A 24347-nucleotide genomic window follows, 5' to 3' on the forward strand; every position below is an offset into this window, starting at 1 on the left:
TCCCGGTTCCGAGTCATGGCAACGGCGTGACGTGAGGGTACTGGGAGCTGCGGGAGCAGCGGTCGCGGCTTCAGTTCTAGCCTACCCGGCCGCCCGGGCGGGAGCAGGGGCGAGAGGAGCCGCAGCCCCGGGCAGCTCTTGCGCTCGGGGACCCTGAACCCGCCCGGCGGCCCCTTCCTGCCGCTTTTCCTCCCGAGCGAGGAAGGCGCAGCGGTTGTCAGAGCTGAGAGAATAAGGGAGGGTCGCGCGCATGGCCTCGGCGGGCGCGCGGCGGCTCCCAGCCGGGACGCGCGCGGCGGCCCAGCGCTGCTGCGGCTTCGCGCTCCTCCCAGGCGCGCTCCCGGCTCCGCCCCCCGGCCCTCCGCGACGGCCGCGACCAATGAGGTGAGAGGGAGGTGAGGGCGTCTGCGCGGGTGTAAAGAGGGTCTTGTAGGGCCCCGAATTTGCACCTTGGAGGGTTGCGCTTCTGGGATGCAGGCCTGGCGTCGGGTGGCGCGGCAGCGGTCCACCTAGGAGTCTAATGTAGAACTTTGGGGAAGGTTTTTGCAAGTTATTCGCAAAGGGGAGTCCCGGGGCGGGTTCCCAGTCACTACTTGCCTCTCGCTCGCGCCCTGGCAACACCGGGCTTGGTGAGGCCCCGGAGACTATGATACTATGATACTTTGTGAGAGTCGTAGCTTTTAGCAGTAGCATAGCCCACGCTTAAAGGCAACTGCGCTTCGCACGCACCCCACTTTTTCCCATCTCCTCTCTCGGCACTGTCCTCAACCGCCCTCGACCTTTCGCACTCGTGACTGCCTGGCCAGGGTGCCTGGCGGGCTGCAGCAGGTGCTGGGGGAAAAACTTGTCTGGACGATCTTCCTCTGGGATGCACCGCACTTCCCCTTCACCTGGGAATGGTTGAGGAACACAAAGAATCATGACGTTGTCTCCCCTTTCCTTTTATCCTTAGATTTCTGATGTCCTGCAGCCTCTTCTTACCCCGGGCTGCCCAGGTCTTGGTGGCTGAGGCTGGCTTACCTCCCAGGCGTTCCTTCATGGGCTTTGCTGCCCCCTTCACTAACAAGCGAAAAGCTTACTCGGAGCGTAGAATCATGGGGTGAGCATCCTCCCCTGTCCAGCATCCCTCCACATTGCCTTCCCCTCCAAACAAATGATCAAACCTAGGCTAGAATGTAAGGGTAGCAGTAGTGGACAAGATTCATCCCTGGCCATCCCTCTCCCCAGCTATTATTACTAATCATTTATCCTTCCCTCCCAGCCTTCCAACTTTCATTTCCCCCTTCTTGGTTGCTGGGCATGTCCATTAAGTGAAATATGACTAGAACTGGGCAATATAAGACAACAGGGTATTATTTCTCTGCTGACCTTTTATTATTTTTTTAACTTAAAAAGTTTTTTTATTTTGAGAGAAAGCGAGCAAGCGCGCGAATGGAGGAGGGGCAGAGAGAATCCCAAGCAGGAATCTCTTCCCTGGGCTCGATCTGTACCTAGGGCTACTTTGTTAGAAAGTTATAGAAAAGAACTAGGATCTGAGTTCTTGTGGGATCACCAGTAAAATGGACAGCCGGTGTTCCCCCTAGATAGTCTTTTTTTTTTTTTTTTTTTTTTTTTTTTTTTTTTTTTTTTTTTAATTTTTAAGATTTATTTTGAGAACAGAACAAGCTAGGGAGGGGTAGAGGGGAGAGACAGAATCCCAAGCAGGCTCTGCGTCATCAGTGCAGAGTTTGATGTGGGGCTCGAACCCACAAACTGTGAGATCATGACCTGAACCAAGATCAAGAGTTGGATGCTTAGCTTACTGCACCACCCTGGTGCCTCTAGATAGTCCCTCTTAAGATCAAAATAGATAGTAAATGCAATAGCGTTCTGTGAACTACAAAATATAAGGTAACGTTAACATCGTGGAAATTTGTTTGCTTTTGGGAAATCATAAATCCAGGTTTTGGGATCTCTAGTTCCTGATGATGAATAGTTAGTGGGCAAAGGTACTGGGGGGAAGGTACCCAGGGCAGGGAGGACCTTGACCCAGCTGGCAGTTCCTTGGCCTCTCTCTGTGATTCCTTCTCCTAGGTACTCAATGCAGGAGATGTACGAAGTGGTGTCCAATGTCCAGGAGTATCGTGAGTTTGTGCCCTGGTGTAAGAAGTCTTTGGTGGTATCTAGCCGCAAAGGTCACCTGAAGGCCCAGTTAGAGGTTGGGTTTCCACCTATTGTGGAACGTTACACGTCTGCTGTTTCCATGGTCAAACCTCACATGGTCAAGGTGAGGCGCTGGGAGGAGGGATTAATCAGCAAAATTTTTGTGTTCTCTAGCATTTTTACATTTAAGGGCTATTTTGGCCCTCTTTGTAATGATTTTATCTCCATGTGTCAAATACTTCCCTAATAAAACATTCGAAGGAAAGGAAAATATCTTTCATTTCTTTCTTATAGGCTCCTATACCTAGTATAGGTTTTATTCCATTTTAATATTGTTTAACTACCCGACTGTCCTTTTAGGCTGTTTGCACTGATGGCAAGCTCTTCAACCACTTAGAGACCATTTGGCGATTCAGTCCGGGTATTCCTGCCTACCCACGAACTTGCACTGTGGACTTTTCGGTGAGTCAGGAGGCTGTATAGCATAGGGTTGTGGGAGCAGAGTGGAGGTACAATGACAGTTATTAAGTATAGCTAGCACTTAGCATTTCCTAAGTCAGTGACACTTTTCCATAGGTCTGAGCTTACATCAAACATACTCTGTGCTCAGTTGTTAAGTAAGGGCTTTTGAAGGGATCTAAGAACTAGAGGGGGAGGGGAAGAAAAGGCACTGAATAGTATCCTTGCATTTGGCCAGGGACTATCCAACATGGTCTTGAATAGTTTCTGACTGTCTCTTACCCATTCCCAGATTTCCTTTGAATTTCGTTCTCTGCTGCACTCCCAGCTGGCCACCATGTTTTTTGATGAGGTTGTCAAACAGAATGTTGCTGCCTTCGAGCGTCGGGCAGCCACCAAGTTTGGTCCAGAAACAGCCATCCCCCGTGAACTGATGTTCCATGAGGTGCACCAGACTTGAGGCAAAGGATTGTTCCTGGCCTCTCCTCTACTCTCCCTCCCAATCCAATTCTCTTATTTATTTCATTTGGCTCCTGATCCAATCTAAGAGAAGAGTCTGTGTTTATAATGTTTTCCTTCTCAATTCCCCAGAAATTGGGCTCTAAGCTGGCTACAAATGCTGGGGCACAAAGGTAGGGGGGTACAGAAAGAAGACATGCCTAGGAGATGGTCAGGCTCATCTTGAGAGCCCCATATGCCTGATGTCTGCAGTCTTCTCATAGTGAATTATATTCAGGACTGTGTGGTTCTTTTTGACCCTGTCAACATACCTTAGTGTCTGACCAGAGTAAGATAGCAACTTTTCTAAGGATTGTATAAACCAAGCTTTTTCCTCTGACAGAGGTACTGGGTGGTCAATAATTGTTGCCCACCTAAGATGCTTCAGGAAATGCCTGAGATCTGGCCCCAGATTGAAATCCATATGATCTCACTTTTAAAAATATTTCCATGCTGCCTGGTTAGTGGAGAGCACGAGGCTGTCTTAACATCAGTGCCACAGGGGCAAGGAGAAAAAAAGCACTGAAGAGAATTGTACTCTTGGGTTGTACCTTATTCTTCTACTTGGCCTGAGTTTTTATAAAATTTCAATAAATTAATTGTGACAGTGTGAATTTGGCTTTTTTATATTGTTTCTTGGGGGAACAGTGTGGATATAGCATAGTAGAAGAAAGTCATGGCTTCCTTCCTCAGGGGAGTAAAGGTGCAAGAAGGCCTCTTGGACATAGTGTCCCTGCTAACTATAGTAGCACATTCTACAAGCCAGGACCTAGTACCCACTCCCTTGCCTATTTATAGACTTTTTCAGAAGGTCAGTTGCAGGAGTCTCAGAACAGAATAATCTGGTCTCAGATCTACCATACAGCTGATGTCCTCAGGACCGCTTATTTTGAGGACCTCCTTAAGGTCCCTGCAAAGAATAGGCATTCCACACAATACCAGAGCCCTCTAGAGGCTCAGGTCCAGAGCCAGCAGTCCTCCTCTATTTGCCCTTGGTATGGTATGTTCCTTTCGCCCAATGGGCTGGACTAGTTTCCTTGGATTAGTCGCATAAGCAGTTTTGAGGTCTCAGCTACGGTCCTTGAGTGTTTTCTCTTACGACAAAATTAAGAAGGACTTCTAATCTTGAGGAAAGACAGAAATCTCCTTTGGAAATTTCAGGTATCCTGTCTTATTAGGGTAAATAAATGTCAAAACCACCTAAAGATAAAGGGATGCACAGGACAACTTAGAACACACTTAGTCCAGGATCTTGCTAGCCAGATTCCTTACTTTGTAACAGAGATTCTTCCAGGTCTTATTTAATAGCAGGCTCAAGCATTGTTAATAAAAACATTTATTTTGCATTTTATACAGAACAACCTGAAGTCTGGATCATGACTTGACAGTTACCCAGGGGTTTACAGACAATGTGTCCATCTCAGCGTGGTTCTGGGGATTAGGGTTCCACACAAACACAGGCAGGAGTTGCGAGGAAGGAAGGGGGCACTGTAGGAGTGTATTTCAATCCTTTCTTAAAGAAAAGGCAGTAGAGCATTCTGAGTCACTGAAACCTGTGCAAATGGGGCTTCTAAAAAATACTGTACTGTGAGCTCTTGAGGAAGGGGCCAGATAAGGATCTTGATAAATAAAGGGATATTTTCTTGTAGCAGGGGAAGAGGGAGGCCTATTACTTTTGTTCTCAGCCCCAAGACCTGATATTCAAAGGAAACCACATCCAATCTTAAATAATTTCCCTGCTAAGAAGTACCCATATCCCTGGAACCAGACTATGAAGATAGCATGCTGGTCATTCCCAAGTCCTTATTCAATGGCCCATAGCGTATTAAAATAAAGTAGAAGAAAAAGATCAAAGGGTAGTGGCTTGTGTTCCACAGGACTAAAAAGTTTAGTACATGTTAAGCACTGATAAAGCCAAATGACTGGGAAGGACCACAGCTTAGACAGTGGCATATACAACCTGCTGGAAGAGGCCTAGTAAAGACCTCTAGTAAGGGGCAGGGGGGAAGGATGGGGGGAGTCCACAGCACCCTCAGCTTGAGGTACAGCAGGTATAGAAAATCTGGAAGGAGGGGAATATTAAAGCAGTGAGTAATAGAACACTCCCAGATCTTAACTTTCATAGGATAATTTTAAAAGAGAAAAATCAAACATTGGGTGCCAGTCACAACAAATGCCATGGCCTTTATGGTCACCTGGTAGCATAAAAAAAAATGCCAAAGAGGTCTGCCTAACCCAACAGGTCTTGCTAGGAAGTGTCTGTGTGCATGGGAGAGAGCAATGAGGCTTCACAGAACTGATAATCCAACATGATTCCTATGGGAACAGAAGGGGCAGAGTCCCGATTTGCTGGCCTATGGAGGGCTGGGCTGAGTAGAACCAAAAGCTCTAAAGTCACTGCAGATTCTCTGCAACCAGCTTTGACCCAGGTAAAGAAGAGTCAGATTCTCACTCTAGAGGTGGTGGTGGTAGTGGTGGTGGTGGGAGGGGGGGGCCCAAACCTAACCCATACCACATGCATTAGTCCTGGTCACCCTACAGTTGATGGGCAACTCACCAAGCAGGAAAAAGGAACTGATTAGGGAAGAAGGGGTTACTTTTTATCTTTTAAAGTCTTAATTTCTATTTTAACTTCAAACTTATTATCAGTGCCTCAGATACAATTTAATCTTAAATCTTAAAAAGCCCCCTGAAACAAAACAAAATTATACTTTTTTTTAAAGCTCCCTCACTTTCTGGTAGTTAGTTTCCCCCCAGTCTCCAGTTTTACCCTGACTTAGAGTCCACAAACTTCATCAGACCATCCGTGCTCATTGACTTGGGCCTCTCTAGTGGGAAGCCTAGGGCTCGGCTCCAAATGAGCTGTGCCAGTACCCCCAGTGCCCGTGACACCCCAAACAGGACTGTGTAGTAATTCATCTCTGTCATGCCGTAGTACTGTAAGATAAAAGAGAAAAAAGTTTTGTTAAAGGCGCTGAGGTAATAGCATGCATAAGTCCAGGGGCAGAGACCTTAACTGAGTCAGCCTCAAATAGAAATGACACTAGGAGGGGTGTCCAGGTGGCTCAGTCAGTTAAGCATCCAACTCTTGGTTTCAGCTCAGGTCACAATCTCACAGTTGTAAGTTCGAGTCCTACATCGGCTTCTCTGCAGAGCCCACTTCGGATCCTGTCTCCCTCTCTCTCTGCCCCTCCCTGGCTCGCTTGCTCTCTTTTTCAAAAATAAACAAACATTAAGAAAAACTTTAAGTACAGTAATTGGGATTTTGAAAAGACAGCACCCCTTTCCTTCTGCCTGTACCTGCCCTCTGCCACAGGCAACTTTATCAAAAGGGTAAAGAAGGAGGTATGAGTTGCTCTGACTAGGAAGTTGATTTTTTGCATGGCAGAGAACATTAGGGTTTGGCACAAATTCAAGGGAGAGCAGGGAAGGGAAGACTCACCTGGAGCAGCACTCCACTGTGAGCATCTACATTGGGCCAAGGATTTTTGGCCTTGCCCTGTTCTAACAGGACATTGGGCACAATCTTGTACAGCTGAGCAACAAGCTTAAACATGGAGTCATGAGGCAGGTGTTTAAGAGCAAACTCTCGCTGACAGGTATATCGTGGATCAGTCTTCCTTAGTACTGCATGGCCATAGCCTGGGACAACCTGTAAAGAGGGAGGGTAAAAAAACCAGCTGTATTCTCAAGTAGAAATTCTTCTTTTCTAAATTCTTCAGGCTAGACAAACAGAGGATGGGGCAGGGAGAGAATTTCCTTCTCTAACACAGGGACCTCTCTCATTCTATTCTCTTTAATTCTTCTAAATTGCACAACTTGGGTCTTGGCTTCTTTCCTAGTTGCTAAGCATCTCTGCTTACCCGTCCTGAGTTGAGTGTGTTCCATATGTAGTCTCGTAACTTCTCATCTGACACATCTTTGCCAACTTCTTTTTGTAGTTGTGTCAGCCAAACAAGTACTTCCTATGGGTAAGGTTTGGGGAATAAGATAGTGTCAACACATATGCTAGGAGGGAAAGGCAAGATCAGAAGAAAAGCATGAGAATAAGAAAAACATGAAGCAGGAAAAGAAAAGGAATAGTCTTACCTGATTTGCCAAACCATGTAGGGGCCCTGCTAGCCCATTCATGGCTGCTGCAAAGGACAGGTAGGGGTCTGAAAGGGCACTGCCCACCAAGTGGCTGGTATGGGCACTTACATTGCCTCCCTCATGGTCACTGTGGGGAAGTAAGAAAGGAGAATCAAGGCCAAGAGAGGAGAAAAAGGGGCAGACTATGAAAACATAGACCTTGCTGTTCTCTTATCGCATGCTAGCCTAGTTATGGGCTCACACTAGCCTATGGCCAGTTATACATAAGCTCTTGTAAGAGATGTCCCAATCTCATTACCAGCCTTTGTTCACTAATCCACAGGGCTGGAGAGGTTACTGGTTGATGATGCCTGTCTATGTGCCAAGCTCCTGGATGCTCACTCCAGCTTTAATAGGAATGGCCAGAAGAGGGAGCTCCTGGAAAGCTGAAAGATCACCTACTGTGAGCAATTAGTACTTTTCCCCAGCTTCTTAGAAACATTACTTTGTTCTTAGAAAGGTTATGATTATTTCCCTATACTTCTGGATTTCCTTTACTAGATTCCTCTCTTGTCTTGTGTGCCATGTTTCCATTTCCTTGTTGCCTACTGCCTGTTCCCAGAAGAGATTGTTCAGGAGCTTTTCTTAAAATTTTCTACCAATCCAGGCAAGGAGCTATGGTTGCTGGGTCTAGCTTACCTGTGGATGGTGAGGTACAAGCGCATGAGCTCAGTGAACTGAGCATCAGTATAGCCTAACATGTTGGTGAAATTATGGGACCAGTCCAGCTTAGAGTCAATGGCCCCGATACTGCTGCCCTCCCGATAGAGATTCCGGTAGATCTTTGCTGCAACACAAGGTAGCTTTGCGATAAGATCCATACAATCTTCATAAATCAACTGATAAGAGGAAAATGGAGAGAAAAAAAAAAGAAAGAAAAAGATTTATCAACAAAGAAGAATTAGGCAAGGATGCTGTTTGTCGTCCATCGATTGGGCTATTTGGTTGATGCTCAGTGGTTATATATGGAGGTTTACAACAATAACCATTTAACTAAATAACTTTTATGACCCAGGCTCTGCACTAAGTGATTTACACATAATATCTTGTGTATATTAAAACATTATTTTTGGGGTGCGTGGGTGGCAAAATCAGTTAAGCATCTGACTTGATTTCAGCTCAGGTCATGGTCCCAGGGTCATGGGATCAAGTCCCAAATCAGGCTCCTTGCTAAGCATGGAGCCTGCTTGAGATTCTCTCTCTACCCCTCTCCCCCACTCACACACACTCTAAAACAAAACAAAACAAAACAAAACAAAACAAAACAAAACAAAATGTTATTTCTAATTTTTGCCACTCTACCAAGTACGTAATGACCTCCATTTTATAGGTGAGTAAACAAGCTCAGAGCATTCAGTTAAATGCCAAAGTCAGATTTTGAACGCTTTTATGTTTAACCATGATCTTTCCCACTACCTGACTTTGCACTCAATGAATGTGCTAAGATACTAGGTTTTAGAAATTAATTCTGTTCCATCTTTCAAAGAAAATTCACCATATATGCTAAGGGTCAAAGAGTAGCATGCAATTGTTAGTTAATAACAAAGGCTTCCATTTTTAAGCACTTACTAACAGGCACTGTGATATATTATTTGCATTTTTTTTTTTACCCTCACAATAGTCCTGTAAGGTAATATATCCCTCATTTTATAAATCAAGAAATTGGGGCTTGGCCAGGTTAAGTTACATGCACAAAGTTACCCACTCAGCTAATAAGCATCATGCAGCTTAAACAATTATTAATTCATGGACACTCTTGTTTCATCTACACCCTTACTTTCTCCTCTCACCTCCCAAGTTATTTTGAATGAATTCCAGACATATATTCCAACATGTAAACGTTTAAGCATCTATCTCTAAAAGATAAAGGCTGTTGATAAAAACAAAATCACAAAACCATTATCCCAAAGGGAAAAAAAATTAATAAATCCTCAATATCACTAAATATCTACTCAGTATTCAAATTTCCCTGATAATAAAGCCCCCCCACCTCATGTGTTTGATTCAGGACAGAAAAACCCACGTTGCAACTGTTTGTCTCTGAAGTCTCTTTTTTTTTTTTTTTTTTAATTTTTTTTTTAAACGTTTATTTATTTTTGAGACGGAGAGAGACACAGCATGAACGGGGGAGGGGCAGAGAGAGAGGGAAACAGAATCGGAAGCAGGCTCCAGGCTCTGAGCCATCAGCCCAGAGCCCGACGCGGGGCTCGAACTCGCGGACCGCGAGATCGTGACCTGAGCCGAAGTCGGACGCTCAACCGACTGAGCCACCCAGGCGCCCCTGAAGTCTCTTTTAATCAATGTTAAGTTCCCTGTCATGCTTTCCTTTTTAAAAAAAAATTTTTTTATATTTTATTTTTTAGAGAGAGAGCAAGTGGGGGACAGGGGGAGGAGGGAAAGAAGGAAAATCTTAAGCAGGCTCCATGATCAGCGCAGAGCCTACCACAGGACTTGATCCCACAATGCTGGGATCATGACCTGAGACGAAATCAAGAGTTGGACGTACCACCTAGGTGTAGTGTACCCCCCGCCTTTTTCACTTTGCAATTTATTTGTGGAAAATCGGATCACTTCTTTTGGAGAATTTCCCAGTTTAGATTTCGCTGGTTATATACCTGTGATGTCATTTAACATGTTCCTCTGTCGATTGTATTTTGTATAAAACTGATGGATCTAAAGGCTTGAGTAGATTCCAGTTCAATTTTTTTTTTTTTTTTTTTTTAGCAAGACTACTCAAATGAGCACCAGGTGACGTATGGAAGTGTTGAATCACTATATTGTAATCTGAAACTAATATTACACTGCATGTCAACTAACTGAAATTTAAACTAAAAAAAAAAAAGACTACCTGATAAATAGTGTTGTGCTCATTTATTAAGAGAAACACAGAAGAAGAAGAAAAAAAAAAAGAAAAACAGGGGGTGCCTGGCTGGCTCACTGGGTAGAGCATAAGACTCTTGATCTTGGGGTTATAAGTTCAAGACCCATGTTGGATACAGAAATTACTTAAAAATAAAATCTTAAAAAAGAAAGAGAAACATAATCTGGTTGCCTCTTTTTGTGATGTTAATAGCTTGCTCAACTCTTCTGTATTATTTCAAAAAAATGTTTATTTATTTTGAGAGAGAGGAAAAAGAGAGAGCACATGGGGGAAAGACATTGAAAGAGAGAGAGAGAACCCCAAGCAGGCTCTGCACTGTCAGCGCAGACGAGGAGCTCCAAGTCACAAACCATGAGATCATCACCTGAGCCAAAATCAAAAGTCTGGATGCTTTACCAACTGAGCCATTCAGGCACCTTTCTTGTATGTCAATTTTATTTTCTCAAAGGGAATTTTAAGTTCCTTAGAGATAAGACAGGGTTTTGGTATTTTGTTTTCTTTTTTTAAATAACTTTAAGGGGCGCCTGGGTGGCTCAGTCGGTTGGACGTCCAACTTTGGCTCAGGTCATGATTTCACAGCTTGTGAGTTCGAGCCCCGCATCGGGCTTGTGCTGACAGCTCAGAGCCTGGAGCCTGCTTCAATTCTGTGTTTCCCTCTCTCTCTGCCCCTACGCTGCTTGTGCTCTCTGTCTCTCATAAATGAATAAATGTTTAAAAAAAAAAAAAATTAAAAATAAATAAATAAATAAATAACTTAAAAAAAAAAAAAAAAGCTGCTTTCATCCACAGTTCCAGGTACATAGAAAGCATGGACTAAATACTTATTGGTTGATATTGTTACATGGTGCTAATATACAACTAGCTAAATGCTCCTGCAGGAAGTCATAAGGTTTCAGTAGTTTTCTTCAAAGAGCAAAATCTATAATAACTAGCCTAAATGAATTAATCTCTATAGTGTCATGTATTATTCAAGTATCAAATATCAAGTAAACTAAAATATATGCACGTGCACACACACACACATTCAGTGAATTTTGTAAATGCTACCAGATTCAATAAGAATACTGCCAAAATTAGGGGCACCTGGTAGCTCAGTTTGTTAAGCATCTGACTCTTGATTTTGGCTCAGGTCATGATCTCATGGTTCATGAGTTCGAACCCCGCATCAGACTCTGTGCTGACAGTGTGGAGCCTGCCTGGGATTCTCTGTCTCCCCCTCGCTGCCCCTCCCCTGCTCGCTCGCGCTCTCTCTCTCTCTCTCTCAAAAATAAACATTAAAAAAATGTATTACAAAAAGAAAACTGCCAAAATTAAAAAGCTACTTGAAACAAGAAACACTCAGCTAACAATTGCAAATTCTCAAGAGGTTACACGATAATCATATGATTAACCATACTTCCATGCAGATTTACATTTCCCCAAGGAAGTAAGTTGCTTCCAGAAGCCTGCATCAAGCATATGCAGTTTTAAGAGACTTGGACTGATTAGCAGAATGCCAAGAAGAACAGGATTCTGGGCTAGATAAACTATTATCTGTGGTGTGTATACTAACTTGCAAAACTATTTGGAAAATATGAATGGCCACATCAAAAAGAAGCTGTGTCTTCTTCTACTACTGAGAATGGAGTTTAAATTTTTTTTTTTTTTCAACGTTTATTTATTTTTGGGACAGAGAGAGAGACAGAGCATGAACGGGGGAGGGGCACAGAGAGAGGGAGACACAGAATCGGAAACAGGCTCCAGGCTCTGAGCCATCAGCCCAGAGCCTGACGCGGGGCTCGAACTCACAGACCGCGAGATCGTGACCTGGCTGAAGTTGGACGCTTAACCGACTGCGCCACCCAGGCGCCCCGAGAATGGAGTTTATAAAGCAACCTGTAACAGACCAGGCATGACAATATGGGATCCTTACCCTACTTTTTATAGTGGTCAATGCTGTACAGTCAAGAAGAGATCAAAAGAAAACAAAACAAAAACTTACAGAGAACTCCTGTTATTTTTCCTTTAATAAGCTAAGACTGAGGTGCTATTTAGGTATTTGTACCAACACATTCTTCATTGATAAAGCCTTGGAAAAAAGATGTTAAAATATGCCAACATCACAACTATCTGGAATAAAGGTTATAAAAATGACCATCATCATCATCATCATGAGCCAGCATCTCTATGGCTAGTAAAATCCTGGTCAGGTAGTTAGCAAGCAATCATCATCATCATCATTATTTTTTTTTTTTAAGTTTATTTATTTATTTTGAGTGACAGAGAGAGAGAGAGAGAGAGAGAGATAGCAGGAGTGGGGGAGGGGTGTGCAGAGACAGAGGGAGAGAGAGAGAGAGAGAGAGAGAGAGAGAGAGAGAGAGAGAGAGAGAATCCTAAGCAGGCTCTGCACTCAGTGCAGAGCCCAATTCAGGACTCAATCTCATGAACGAGGTGTCAGGACCTGAGCCAAAATCAAGAGTCGGACGCTTAACTGAGCCACTCAGGTGCCCCAGCAATCAATCATTATTGAGATGACACAGAAAAAGAAGAGAGCCAGTATTTATGGTGTGAAGAGCCCCTAGACTGAAGCAAACTCAAGTTTGAATCTGGTCTCTATCACTTATTAACTGCATGACGTGGGGTAAGCTGCTTCATAGCTTTAATCCTCAGTTTTTCCATTCAGTAAAATGAGAGTAACAAATAATATCTACCTCATAGGGCTGTTCTGAGGATTAAATCAGATAATGAATGTAAAGCATTTAAGCACACTATTTGGTATGTTTTCAAGAGTTATTAGGTGTTCAGATGATTTTATCATAAAAGCTTCAAAGCCTATGTATACCATTTATAGGCTTTACAGAAGGTGGCATTACTAGCAAAATTTGATGGGTCAACTACTTTGCAAATTTTACCTAATACAACATCTTAAGACTACTTAACAATTAAATAGCTGGTTGCATCACAGTAATTTCCTGGTCATGAGTGAAGTGAAGTCACTCAGAAAAAGACCTAACTTTTTCAATTCAATAGATTATACTATTTATCTCTGTTACGGAAGAAATGTTGCAGGCAGTAGATCATCCACTTGAGGTATATGTTAAAAAACAAAAAAATAGTATGAACTGATGGTTCTAGTAAAAACTCAGATCATACAAAAACAACATAAATTTTTTAATCTTTGGAGCGCCTGGGTGGCTCAGTCGGTTAAGCGGCAGACTTCGGCCTAGGTCATGATCTCGCGGTCCATGAGTTTGAGCCCTGCGTTGGGCTCTGTGCTGACGGCTCACAGCCTGGAGCCTGTTTCAGATTCTGTGTCTCCCTCTCTCTGACCCTCCCCTGTTCATGCTCTGTCTCTCCCTGTCTCAAAAATAAATAAAATGTTAAAAAAAAAATTAAAAAAAGAAAAAAAATTTTTTTTTAATCTTTATTTTTGAGAGAAAGAGAGAGAGACAGAGAGAGACAGAGTGTGAGCAGGGTAGGGGCAGAGAGAGAGAGAGAGAGAGAGACACAGAATCTGAGGTAGGCTCCAGGCTCCAAGCTATCAGCACAGAGCCTATGCGGGGCTCAACTTGTGAACCACGAGATCATGACCTGAGCTGAAGTCGGATGCTTAACCGACTGAGCCACCTAGGTGCCCCTCAACATAAATTTCTAAACAGAAATAACCAGTTGAATGATGCTGTGGATTTCTACTTAAGTAGACTATGGTTAAATTAACCAAGACAGAGAACTGAATAGAAATAGTGTGTCTGACTTTTGAGAGAGATACAAGATCCAACAGCAAAAGAGCATGAAGCTCTACTAAACTCGTTACTGGTGCTAATTTTGTGCAGTGTGAACTTACCAGACACACATCCTAAGGGTGACAAATATATCAGTATTGCTTATAAATATTCTCCCAAAGATTGGCAGAGTCCTGAAATATAACATGTTTACCTCAAGACAGCCACCCTCAGATGACAATCTCAAAGAAATTATGGCAGAACAGTCAATCAATGGCTACATGTTGAAAAGGAGGCAACAGCAAGCAGAGGAATACAAGATTCATTTTAATGATTCAATAACGGACAGTGTGAAACAATGAAGCATGTTTGGATGTACCAGAAATATCTTATAGGCATCTATTGCAAAGCATGAAGAAGCTATTTTCTCCCCTTCTCATTACAGTCAAGACAACAGCACTGTAAACAGTAACAGGCACATCTGAGCAGTCAATTTCTGAAAGACAAGCTATTTTTTTGATAGCAGGCTCCCTGCTGGCAGTGCAGAGCCCAACGTGGGGCTCAAACTCACAAAACTGCAAGATCATGACCTGAGTCAAAATCAAGGGTCAGATGCAAACTGAGCCACCCAGGCACCTCTAAAAGGTAAGTTTTAAAGTAGAAGAACTGCTGGTCTTGATTTAGCCTTTTCTGTTATGATGACCCACACAAATAACAATTACTTGAAAAGCATTTCAAACAGAAAATGGAGGCGTGCCTGGGTGGCTCAGTTGGTTAAGCATCCGACTCTTGATTTTGGCTCAGATCATGATCTCATGGTTCGTGAGTTTGAGACTCGCATTGGGCTCTGCGCTGACATTCTGCTTGGAATTCTCTCTTCCTATCTCTCTCTAAATAAATAAATAAACATTAAAATATACATATATACACATACATGAAAATGGAAAGCAATATATTCAGATTACACAACATTCTGAACTTGCTGATATATGGATTTATAAATGTTTTAAGTGCTTGTGAATGTGTGTATTTTCCATCATTCCTATACCTTCCTTCTCAATGATAACCAGACTAATTTAAAATTCTCCTTCCCCCTTTCCCCTAATAACAAACATAATTCTTTATACGCAATTGGCATTGAGTAAATATTGACCAACCAAATGAAGCAGGATTTGCCAAAACCCCAAGGGAATTGCATCAGCCCAGTGGACCATGCTATTCTGCAGAAAGGAACTGTTCCTATAATACCTGTCTCCAAATAAAAGAAAATGAGATGTCCCACTGTAAACTCAGCCAGATAACTTGTACTTTACCCAGTTTTTCTGAGTACTCTGTGGGGTATTGGAAAGAGGATGGAAGGAATTAGGTACTATGTGTTGGGACAAGGCACAACAGTCTTCTTATACTCCAACTAGTTCAAACTATTAGGGTCACATTTCATTTTCAGAAAATAAAGCACATCTGTTTCTGGATCCTACTTCCAGGATACTAACGACCCTTCTGCTCCTGACAGGTATCTTGATTGGGACAGTACAGAACAGTGGCTGATTGGCACTGTCCTCCTAGACTCTAGAACTGCCTTAGTTTCCATTCACCTAACTTCTCAAGGTTCTCCTTATTTGAAGTTAAAAACAAGAAGGGACTTTTTGTGGCTAGGGTAAGACTACTCTGAAATCTTACTCAGGGATCCTGCAACTAAGTCACATCCTTTTCAGTGTTCCAACAGCCCTGTGTAATCTCTCCATTACAGCAAGATTACTGAATTGTAGTTTTCGTTTTTGTTTTAAGCAGGCTTCATGCCCAGCACAGAGCCCAACGTGGGATTTGAACTCACGACCCCAAGATCAAGACCTGAACTGAGATTAAGAGTCAGACACCACCCAAGTGCCTCCTGAATTGTAGTTTTTTTTTTTACATGTATATGACCTTAACCAAACCAACAACCTTGGTGACACAAAGCATGTTCCATTTACCTTTGCGATCCCAAGGACTGGAAAAAACAAACAAACAAACAAACAAACAAACAAACAAACAAACAAAAAACAAACTTAAATAAAAATTTATTAAAGGAGTTTCTGGCGTAACTCAGAAGTAATTCTCCTAAACATTCCTTTTTCTTCCTTCATATTTAAGTCCTTTCAATCCCCATCACACATCAATCATTGCATCAGAATTTCCTACCTCCCAGTACTTGGTTCGGTTGATACCCTCTGCATATGCTCGGGCAAAGTTGCTTTCACTGTTGAGGGCTGTAATGGCTGCACTGAGCTGAGACATGGGATGTAGATTGGTGGGAAAGTTGTCTAGCATGGTGACCACATGGGAAGGTAAAGCTGCCCTCTTTGCCCACTCTTTTGAAAGCCAAGACACCTGTGATAAGGGAGACACTGGTCAGAACACTATGCGAGGAAAAAGAAGAGAAATAAAAAGACAGTGACATCTGAGTAAAGAAAATCCAAGAGAATACAACCCAATCCACTTATACAGCAGAAGTCTGATCTGATTCCTTCCCCTCACTACACATCCCTAAAAAATACCACCCAGAGTCAGATCAGGATTAAGTGTCTGAGATTAGAGAAAGGCAAAGAAGGAGAAGAATGAGAAGGGCTAACATCACTTGTTGCTTATCCCAACAAGTGCCCTCTTCTGTTTTACCTGTTCTTCTGTTGGGATTTGTCCAGTTACCAGCAACCAAAATAAGCCCTCTGGCAGGGGTTCTTCACCCCCTTTAGCCTTGGGCAGCAGTTTCTGGCATTCAGGGATACTGTAACCTCGGAAACGGATGCCCTGGAGGGAGAAGAGTAAGAGGTACAAATCATAAGTTTATTACCCTAGAAGTCACATAATTGACTAGTCCCACTCTTATCAGATCTTTCAACAAGTTAGAAAGGCTCCATGCCCAATGTGGGGCTTGAACTCACGTCTGTGAGACTGAGTTGGAAACTCTTCTGACTGAGCTACCCAGACAGCCCTAGAATAGAATTTTTAAAGCTTAGATCTCCACATAACTTAATTCTGCTTGGTACTTTTAGTTTTACTCGTTGATATATTAAATAGGTATACTTACTTGTTCTTCAGTTATCCTATATGAACCTATTTTCCATCTTCCAAAACATGAAGACAGATGCTTTATTTTGTTTTCCTTACCCTCACTGGTCTAATCCATGCTGTGCACAATAGTCAGTAAACTCAGTGATTATTACTGATTGACATGAGGGTCTCTTACCTCATCAGGATCAAGAACTGATGTTTCATATACCAATCCCTTCATGCCTCTCATGCCACCATACATCTAAAGAAAAAGACAGATGTAACCAGTAATCAGAATAATTCAAGCTAGAGTTTATTAGTGCTTCATGGGATCTGAAAGAGGAAATTTATTCTCTGATTTGCAAGACTTGGTCTGTGGAAAGAAGATTCCTGAGGAGGTAGCATACTATAGAATGGGACCTTGCAAGGAAGACTGCTAACGTTAGAAATGAAATTCTTAAGTCGAAAAATTGCTATCTTTATTTAATGTGTCTGCCTCTGTTTGTTTCCTTTTCTTCTTGTATTTTTCTTTTACCTACTCTTACTCCCTCGTTCTCACCAACCAAAGTAAACAGAATGAGTTCTATAACAGGGAAAGGAGATAGAGACCAAAGGCTAAACACTGCTGTGGAATTATCATTTGAGCTGCTCAGACTCTTAGGGCTGGAGAAGCCATCCTAAAGTTGCTCTAGAGAGACTGCTAGAGCTGTCGTATAATTGGATGGTCAGGATGGCATTAACTGTAACTTTTAAATTTTTGTTTGTTTATTTACTTATTTAATATAATTTGTCAAATTGGCTTACATACAACATCCAGTGCTTATCCCAACAAGTGCCCTCTTCAATGCCCATCACCCACTTTTCCCTCTCCCCCACCCTCCTTAAATTTTTTTTAATGTTTATTTATATTTGAGAGAGAGAGAGCACACTCAGGAGCACAAGCAGGGGAGGGGCAGAGAGAGAGAGATGGAGACAGAATATGAAGCAGGTTTCAGGCTCTGAGCTGTCAGCACAGAGCCCAATGTGGGGCTCAAACTCATGAGCTGTGAGATCATGACCTGAGCTGAAGTTGGACACTCAACCGACTGAACCACCCAGGCACCCCATGGACAGCATTAACTCTAACAGAGAGCTCTTGCTCCAAAAGCTGAGGGGTTGGGAAAAGGAACAGAAACTTCATTCATCCCTCTCATAGGTAAATTAGGTTAAGCTATTAAATTTATAGAAAAGAAGAGTCTGATTTTTTTTAAATTTATTTTTGAGAGAGAGAGAGATAGAGTGCGAGCTGGAGAGGGGCAGAGAGAGAGACACACAGAATTCAAAGTAGGCTCCAGACTCTGAGCTGTCAGCACAGAGCCTGACACGGGGCTCAAACTCACGAACCGTGAGATCATGACCTGAGCCGGAGTTGGACGCTCAACCGACTGAGCCACCCAGGCGCTCCCCCCCAACTTTTTTTTAAGAGAGAAAGAATGAGCATGAGCGGGGGAGAGGGAGAGGAGAGGCAGAGAGGAAGAAAAAGACAGAATCTTAACCAGGCTCCATGCTCAGTGCAGAGCCCAACATGGGGTTTGATCCCATGACCCTAGGATCATGATCTGAGCCAAAATCAAGAGTCAAGACACTCAACCGACTGAGCCACTGTTTTGAGGCACCCCAGAACAGTCTAATTTCTAATGAACATCATAAGCTCCAACATTTCCATGTGTGGGACAGAATGCTTCTGAATAGTCAGTGAAGAGAATGGTGTTTTCGTTGAAGCATATTACAGAGCTACTTTTCCAGCCCAAATCCCACAATCCTTACCATGTCCACAGTGATTTGACCCACTACTGTCTTGCCATGTTGCTGCCTGAAGGTCTTTACTCTGGCTTGCTCCTTGGGTATCAGATCTGCCAATATGTCTTTCAAATTCTAAAAAGAGAAGTAGAAAGGCTAAGTGATGGTCAAAATATTGATTAGATTTCCTACAAAATAGGTATGTTAAGACATCTTTTTAGAATTTGGCTTTCTCTATCGGCCAGAGAAATCTGGCCAACTACTCGGCACAGATGAAAAAGAATTAAGCAGAAAGGGAGGGAATGAGGAGTTTACTGTTGGGTCATAGTTTCAATTTGGGAAGGTGCAAAAGTTCTGGAGATGGACAGTAGTAATAGTTGTACTTAATGCCACTAACCTATACACTTAAAAATCATTAAAATGGAAATTTTTGTTATATATATTTTACCACAACTAAAAAAAGAAATTAGGCAAACATATTTGATATCCCACCTCGCTATACTATTGAATAAATTATTTCTTAAAATAGTAGTAGTAATAATAGTTACAACAATAGTAACAACGGACACCTCTCAGAGATACTCAGGATATGATGAGAGGCTAGGTGGCAACCATGAGAGGCTAGGTGGCAACCAATGGTTGCTTACTGTCCCCTCAATCCCAGGATCAGATTGCCTCAGTGATTCTCAGTCCTCTTTTCCAAACCTTACCGTAGGGGACGCACTGGCATGCCGAGCAGCAAGAACAAGACAGGATGCATTCTGTAAAGAAAACACAAAACCTTATGCAACAGTTATTCCTCCTTCCTATGTATTAACAAGAAGGAGTTATAGTGACTCATCCTCTCTCTCTGTGTCTCCATCTTAGCCTCTAAGGACAGTCTGACATAAATTTTAAAAATTAAAAAAAAAAAAAAATTGTAAAAGGCCCTGCACAGCTTTGAAAGAGTTCCTAGTCTGGAGGCAGTAGCAGATTTAACTCTGCTTCTTGCATCCATAGCTTTAATAGCATTCCCTGGGGAGAGGCTCTTTCCCATTATCTGGGTTTCAGGGCTTGGCTTGGTTAGGCACAGAAAAGGTCAGAGAGGCAGTTGTTGAGTACCCAGGCCATCCCAATCTAGCTGTCAATAGTTCTGAGTGGCCCTGAGAAAAGCAAATGAGGAAACTGATCAACTACTTAACCCTGCTGGTAAGATCTGTCCAGCACCTAGTCTTTTGGAAGCACTTCAACCTCTCCAGTCTAGGAGAGCCCACAGGCAGAAGGAGCCTTTCACCACACTACTTCAAAGGTTCCTGGAAAAAGCACACAGAAGACAGAATATCTACAATGTAACAACAGACTACTCAACAACAGCATTGGGAAACTAGAAAACTGGAAAATTCCCTTCTAAATGTTGAGAGAAAATAATTATTAAGCTAGAGTTTTATATCTAGGTGAGAAAAAAATCTTAAAAAAGGGGGTGAAATAAAGACATTTCAGATAAACAAAAGCTGAGTTTATCACCTAAATACCTGTACTAAAGGAATTTTTAAAGATATACTTTAGAACCATATAGACAGGTCTGAGATTCAAGACTATCCCTCACTACAAAGGTAAATAGTATAGCTGGCCTGTTTTCTTTGTTTAGAGATTTTTTTTTTTTCTCCCCAAAAGAAAAACTACTTTCTATAACATTGCTGAGTTGCAACATAAAGTTCAATGCTGCCTTTGAAAAAAGAAAACCAATTACACTACTAAGTACCTATGAAGTTTGACAAGATTAGTTTTTCTGCACATTATTTTGAAGATAAAACAAAGTAAGCCTCATTTCCCTCATCTATAAAACTGGTGTTAAATACTCACCATACAATCTCACATAATTACAATGATATTACAAAGAAAGCACTTTCCAAACTAAAAAGATTACATGTACACATAAACTAATCCAGGAGCAAGATCACACCTTTCCTCCTTTTGCCATAAGGCCAGATACACTTTTTCTTTGACTATTGCATTGCTGATTGTGCTAAAAATCATTTGAAGCAACAGTACCGTACAAATTCCAAAACACTACATGCCTAAGTGAGAGTTCACTAGGACTGGAGCTCTGTTTTTAGAATTTAGTACCCCTCTTTCTGTTGGGGCATAAGGGAGGACTGAAAAGGGAAGAGATCCTTCAGTAAAGGTTATTTTCAAAAGAATCAACTCATTAAAAAAGAAAAAAATCAATCCAAAGCTAAATTCAGAGTACAAGGTAAGCTATGTTCCTAAAACAAAGGGGGACTGGGGCACCTGGGTGGCTTAGTCGGTTAAGCGTCTGACTTCAGCTCAGGTCATGATCTCACGGTTCCTGAGTTCGAGCCCCGCATCGGGCTCTGTGCCAACAGTTTGGAGCCTGGAGCTTGCTTGGAATTCTGTATCTCCCTCTCTCTCTGCCCCTCCTCCACTCACACTCTGTCTCTCTCTCAAAAATAAACATTAAATAAGTAAAACAGAGGGGGACTGCTCAGCTTGTTAAACAGGACTGTCCTTAACTCCTTTCATTAACTTCCTAAAGAGTCTCCTCTGGCTCATTTGGGCAAGAAGTAGGCAGCACAAACAGGCCTTTAGCCTCTTCATCCAACATAGGACAAATGGGAACTTGACCTAGCACCTAAGAAATGCTTTTACTTTTTCTTAGTAGTCACCAAAAAGTGAACAAAGGAAAACACGTGAATAAGTTCTATTCCATGCTCCATGGTCCCACAGAATCCCTGTTAAAGAAGTTCTGGGCTACCTCCCAGACACTACATCAGCCCTGTAGCAGACCTTTTAATTGCGGTTGGTTGGTTGTTGTTGTGGTTTCGTTTGGTTTCTAAAAAGGTTACAGGGGAATGTAACATCCGAGAGAAGAAAGAAGTTGAAATGTCTCCATAATGGTAATTTTTCCACTTTCAAACCATCTTTAAGTTTCTATATGGCAGGCTCAGTCAGAAGAGCATGCGACTCTTATCTCGGGGTTGGGAGTTTGAGCCCCACGCTGGGTGTAGAGATTACTTAAAAATAAAATCTTTGGGACACCTGAATGGCTCGTTCAGTTGAGTGTCCAACTCCTGATTTCAGCTGAAGACATGATCCCAGGTTGGTGGGATCGAGTCCCACATTGGGCTCTGTACTGGGTGTGGAACTTGCTTAAGATTCTCTCTCTCCTTCCCTCTCTGTCCCTCTCCCCCATTCTATCTCTCAAACTAAAAATAAACAAACAAGCTTCTTTCTATCCAAGCTCTACAAAGAGTGAGTGTCCAGATCTTAAGATGAAAATGGAATTCCCCCAGGTTGGAGGCCTTTCTTCTAGGAACATGAACATAAAACAAAACAGCCTTTTCCCCCTTGTGAGTGGGAACTGCTTCAGTCAATGAGCTGCCCTCTTCTTTTACTTCAAGATAAAACAAACAAAAAACAACAAAAAAGAGGAAATCACAAAGAAAAGGATGGAAGATCACCTAAAAAGGCTGTGAGAATGCAACATCATTTAAAAGACTCAGCTGGGGGCGCCTGGGTGGCTCGGCATCCAACTTCGGCTCAGGTCATGATCTCACGGTCCGTGAGTTTGAGCCCCGCGTCGGGCTCTGTGCTGACCGCTCAGAGCCTGGAGCCTGTTTCAGATTCTGTGTCTCCCTCTCTCTCTGCCCCTCCCCTGCTCATGCTCTGTCTCTGTCTCAAAAATAAATAAACGTTAAAAAAAAAAAAAGACTCAGCTGGGTCATCACTGCTGCTTTGCTAGTCGTTTTGCAGATCTATTTATATGAATGCTACTTTAAGAGCATGCATAGGAAAAGAAACTTATAACTATCACTCCACTTTCAACATCATCAAAGTCTTAATTTCCTTTGTGGTGAGTGTCTTTGCCATTTAATGTGAGGAGTCTCAGGAGTAACTTAGAGGGCTGATTTTAACTGTCCCTAATCTCTATCAGCAACACTTGGCCAGATCTCTGATCTGCAAAGCAACATTAGTATATGGATAGCTTGGCTATGTAGTTATGGAATAAAGGTAGTATACTCTGTTTCTACTGCCCTTCTCTGCCACTTATTAGCTGTGTGACCCTAGCCAAGTCATGTAACCTTTCTGTGCCTCAGTTTCCTTATCAGTAAAATGGGAACAATAATAGTACCTATCTCAAAGGATTGCTGTGGGGATTAATTAAGTCAACATTTATAAAGCACTTGAAACCACTTCTGGCCTATGGCAAGTGCCTTGCATTTGTTATATAAATAAATACATAAAATTAAACATTTTGGCCATTTTCTCATGCCCTTCAGCATCAGGATTAGTCATATTTTTAGCTAACCCCGCAGCTTAAAGAAAACTAAAGAAATCAGAAGGATTTTAAAGGCAGCAATTCAGTGCTATAACCACTCAAAAAGCTAGATAGGAAAAATTCAAATTAGAACAATTTTACCTAATGATGCAGAAAACAGAGCACATGATTTGGAATTAGGAAAGAAAATCTGGGTTCTAGCCCCACCTACATTACTAAATTAACAGACATCCAAAGCAAAACAACTAACTATAGTTGATCCTTGAGCGACACAGGACTTAGGGATACAGATCCCCCATGCAGTTGAAAACCTGGGTATAGCTTTCGGCTTCCATAAGACTATACTACTAACAGCCTACTGTTGATTGGAACCCTTACTGATAACATAGTCTATTAATACCTATTTTGTATGTTATATATTTTACCTACTGTATTCTTACAAAAAAGCTAAAGAAAATGTTACTACAAAATCATAAGGAAGAGATAACACATTTGCAGTACCGCACTGTAAAAATCCACATATAAATGGACCAGCACAGTTCAAACTGTGTTGCTCAAGGCTCAGCCGTATTGTTTCCCTTTCCTTCTCCATATTTAGGATAACACTCAAGCTACTTAGCTCAAAGTCTGAGTTAAGGCTCTAAGAAGGACATATATAAAGGTACTCAAAAGCCTTGCTATTTAAAATATGACTGCCGGGGCGCCTGGGTGGCGCAGTCGGTTAAGCGTCCGACTTCAGCCAGGTCACGATCTCGCGGTCCGCGAGTTCGAGCCCCGCGTCGGGCTCTGGGCTGATGGCTCAGAGCCTGGAGCCTGTTTCCAATTCTGTGTCTCCCTCTCTCTCTGCCCCTCCCCCGTTCATGCTCTGTCTCTCTCTGTCCCAAAAATAAATAAATGTTGAAAAAAAAAAAAATAAAATATGACTGCCTATGGGCACCTGGATAGCTCAGCAGGTTAGGCATCTGAAAATTGGTTTCAGCTCAAATCATGATCTCACAGTTCATGAGTTCAAATCTCTGCACTGGGCATCAAGCTGTCAGCACAGGATTCTCTCTCTCCCTCTCTCTCTGCCCTTCCCCTGCTTGCGCATGTGCACTCTCTCTCAAAATAAACGTTAAATTTTTTTTTTTAAATAAAACATGACTGCCTAGCCAGCAGCACTAGCATTACTTAGAGCTTGTGAGAAACGCAGACTCTTGGGCCTCACTTCAGACCTACTGCATCCAAATCTGATTCATATGAACAATAAAGTCTGAGATGTATACATGGCCTAAAGTGTTAAGCAAGGGAGCAAAAGGGTAGAATGTAGACTCTGGGATGTACACTTATTACAATCAAGTTTTATTTTATTTTAATTTTATTTTTTTAACATTTATTTATTTTTGAGACAGAGAGAGACAGAGCATGAACGGGGGAGGGGCAGAGAGAGAGGGAGACACAGAATCCG

The 24347-nt window shown here is 42.4% G+C and overlaps 2 protein-coding genes across 6 annotated transcripts in view; one reads left to right on the forward strand and one right to left on the reverse strand.

Moving 5' to 3' along the window:
* COQ10A (coenzyme Q10A) lies at positions 1 to 15884 on the forward strand. Of its 4 annotated transcripts, XM_045464567.1 has the most exons (6): positions 8 to 384; positions 953 to 1099; positions 2074 to 2266; positions 2503 to 2604; positions 7514 to 7633; positions 15604 to 15884. In XM_045464567.1, exons 1-6 carry the CDS (start codon positions 251 to 253, stop codon positions 15670 to 15672), a joined length of 765 nt encoding a protein of 254 aa, XP_045320523.1. In that variant the 5' UTR covers positions 8 to 250; the 3' UTR covers positions 15673 to 15884. The 4 variants fall into 4 exon arrangements, with proteins under 4 accessions (XP_045320524.1, XP_045320523.1, XP_045320525.1 ...); XM_045464568.1 differs by lacking the exons at positions 7514 to 7633; positions 15604 to 15884 and adding an exon at positions 2894 to 3713 and having other exon boundaries at positions 1 to 384; XM_045464569.1 differs by lacking the exon at positions 15604 to 15884 and having other exon boundaries at positions 9 to 384; positions 7514 to 8090.
* The window catches only part of CS (citrate synthase), a 32402-nt gene continuing 12472 nt past the window's right edge, over positions 4418 to 24347 (reverse strand). For both annotated transcript variants that reach the window (XM_045464564.1, XM_045464563.1), the window contains exons 2-11: positions 19332 to 19382; positions 18649 to 18756; positions 17039 to 17104; positions 16468 to 16599; positions 15994 to 16182; positions 7870 to 8069; positions 7189 to 7318; positions 6963 to 7064; positions 6542 to 6751; positions 4418 to 6036 (exon numbers count right to left, since the gene is read on the reverse strand). In XM_045464564.1, the coding sequence (XP_045320520.1) occupies positions 5866 to 6036; positions 6542 to 6751; positions 6963 to 7064; positions 7189 to 7318; positions 7870 to 8069; positions 15994 to 16182; positions 16468 to 16599; positions 17039 to 17104; positions 18649 to 18756; positions 19332 to 19382 (1359 nt within the window). In that variant the 3' untranslated portion in view covers positions 4418 to 5865. The remainder of the gene's footprint in view (positions 6037 to 6541; positions 6752 to 6962; positions 7065 to 7188; positions 7319 to 7869; positions 8070 to 15993; positions 16183 to 16467; positions 16600 to 17038; positions 17105 to 18648; positions 18757 to 19331; positions 19383 to 24347) is intronic.

Source organism: Leopardus geoffroyi, chromosome B4, assembly GCF_018350155.1.
Source record: "Leopardus geoffroyi isolate Oge1 chromosome B4, O.geoffroyi_Oge1_pat1.0, whole genome shotgun sequence".
NCBI lineage: Eukaryota > Metazoa > Chordata > Mammalia > Carnivora > Felidae > Leopardus > Leopardus geoffroyi.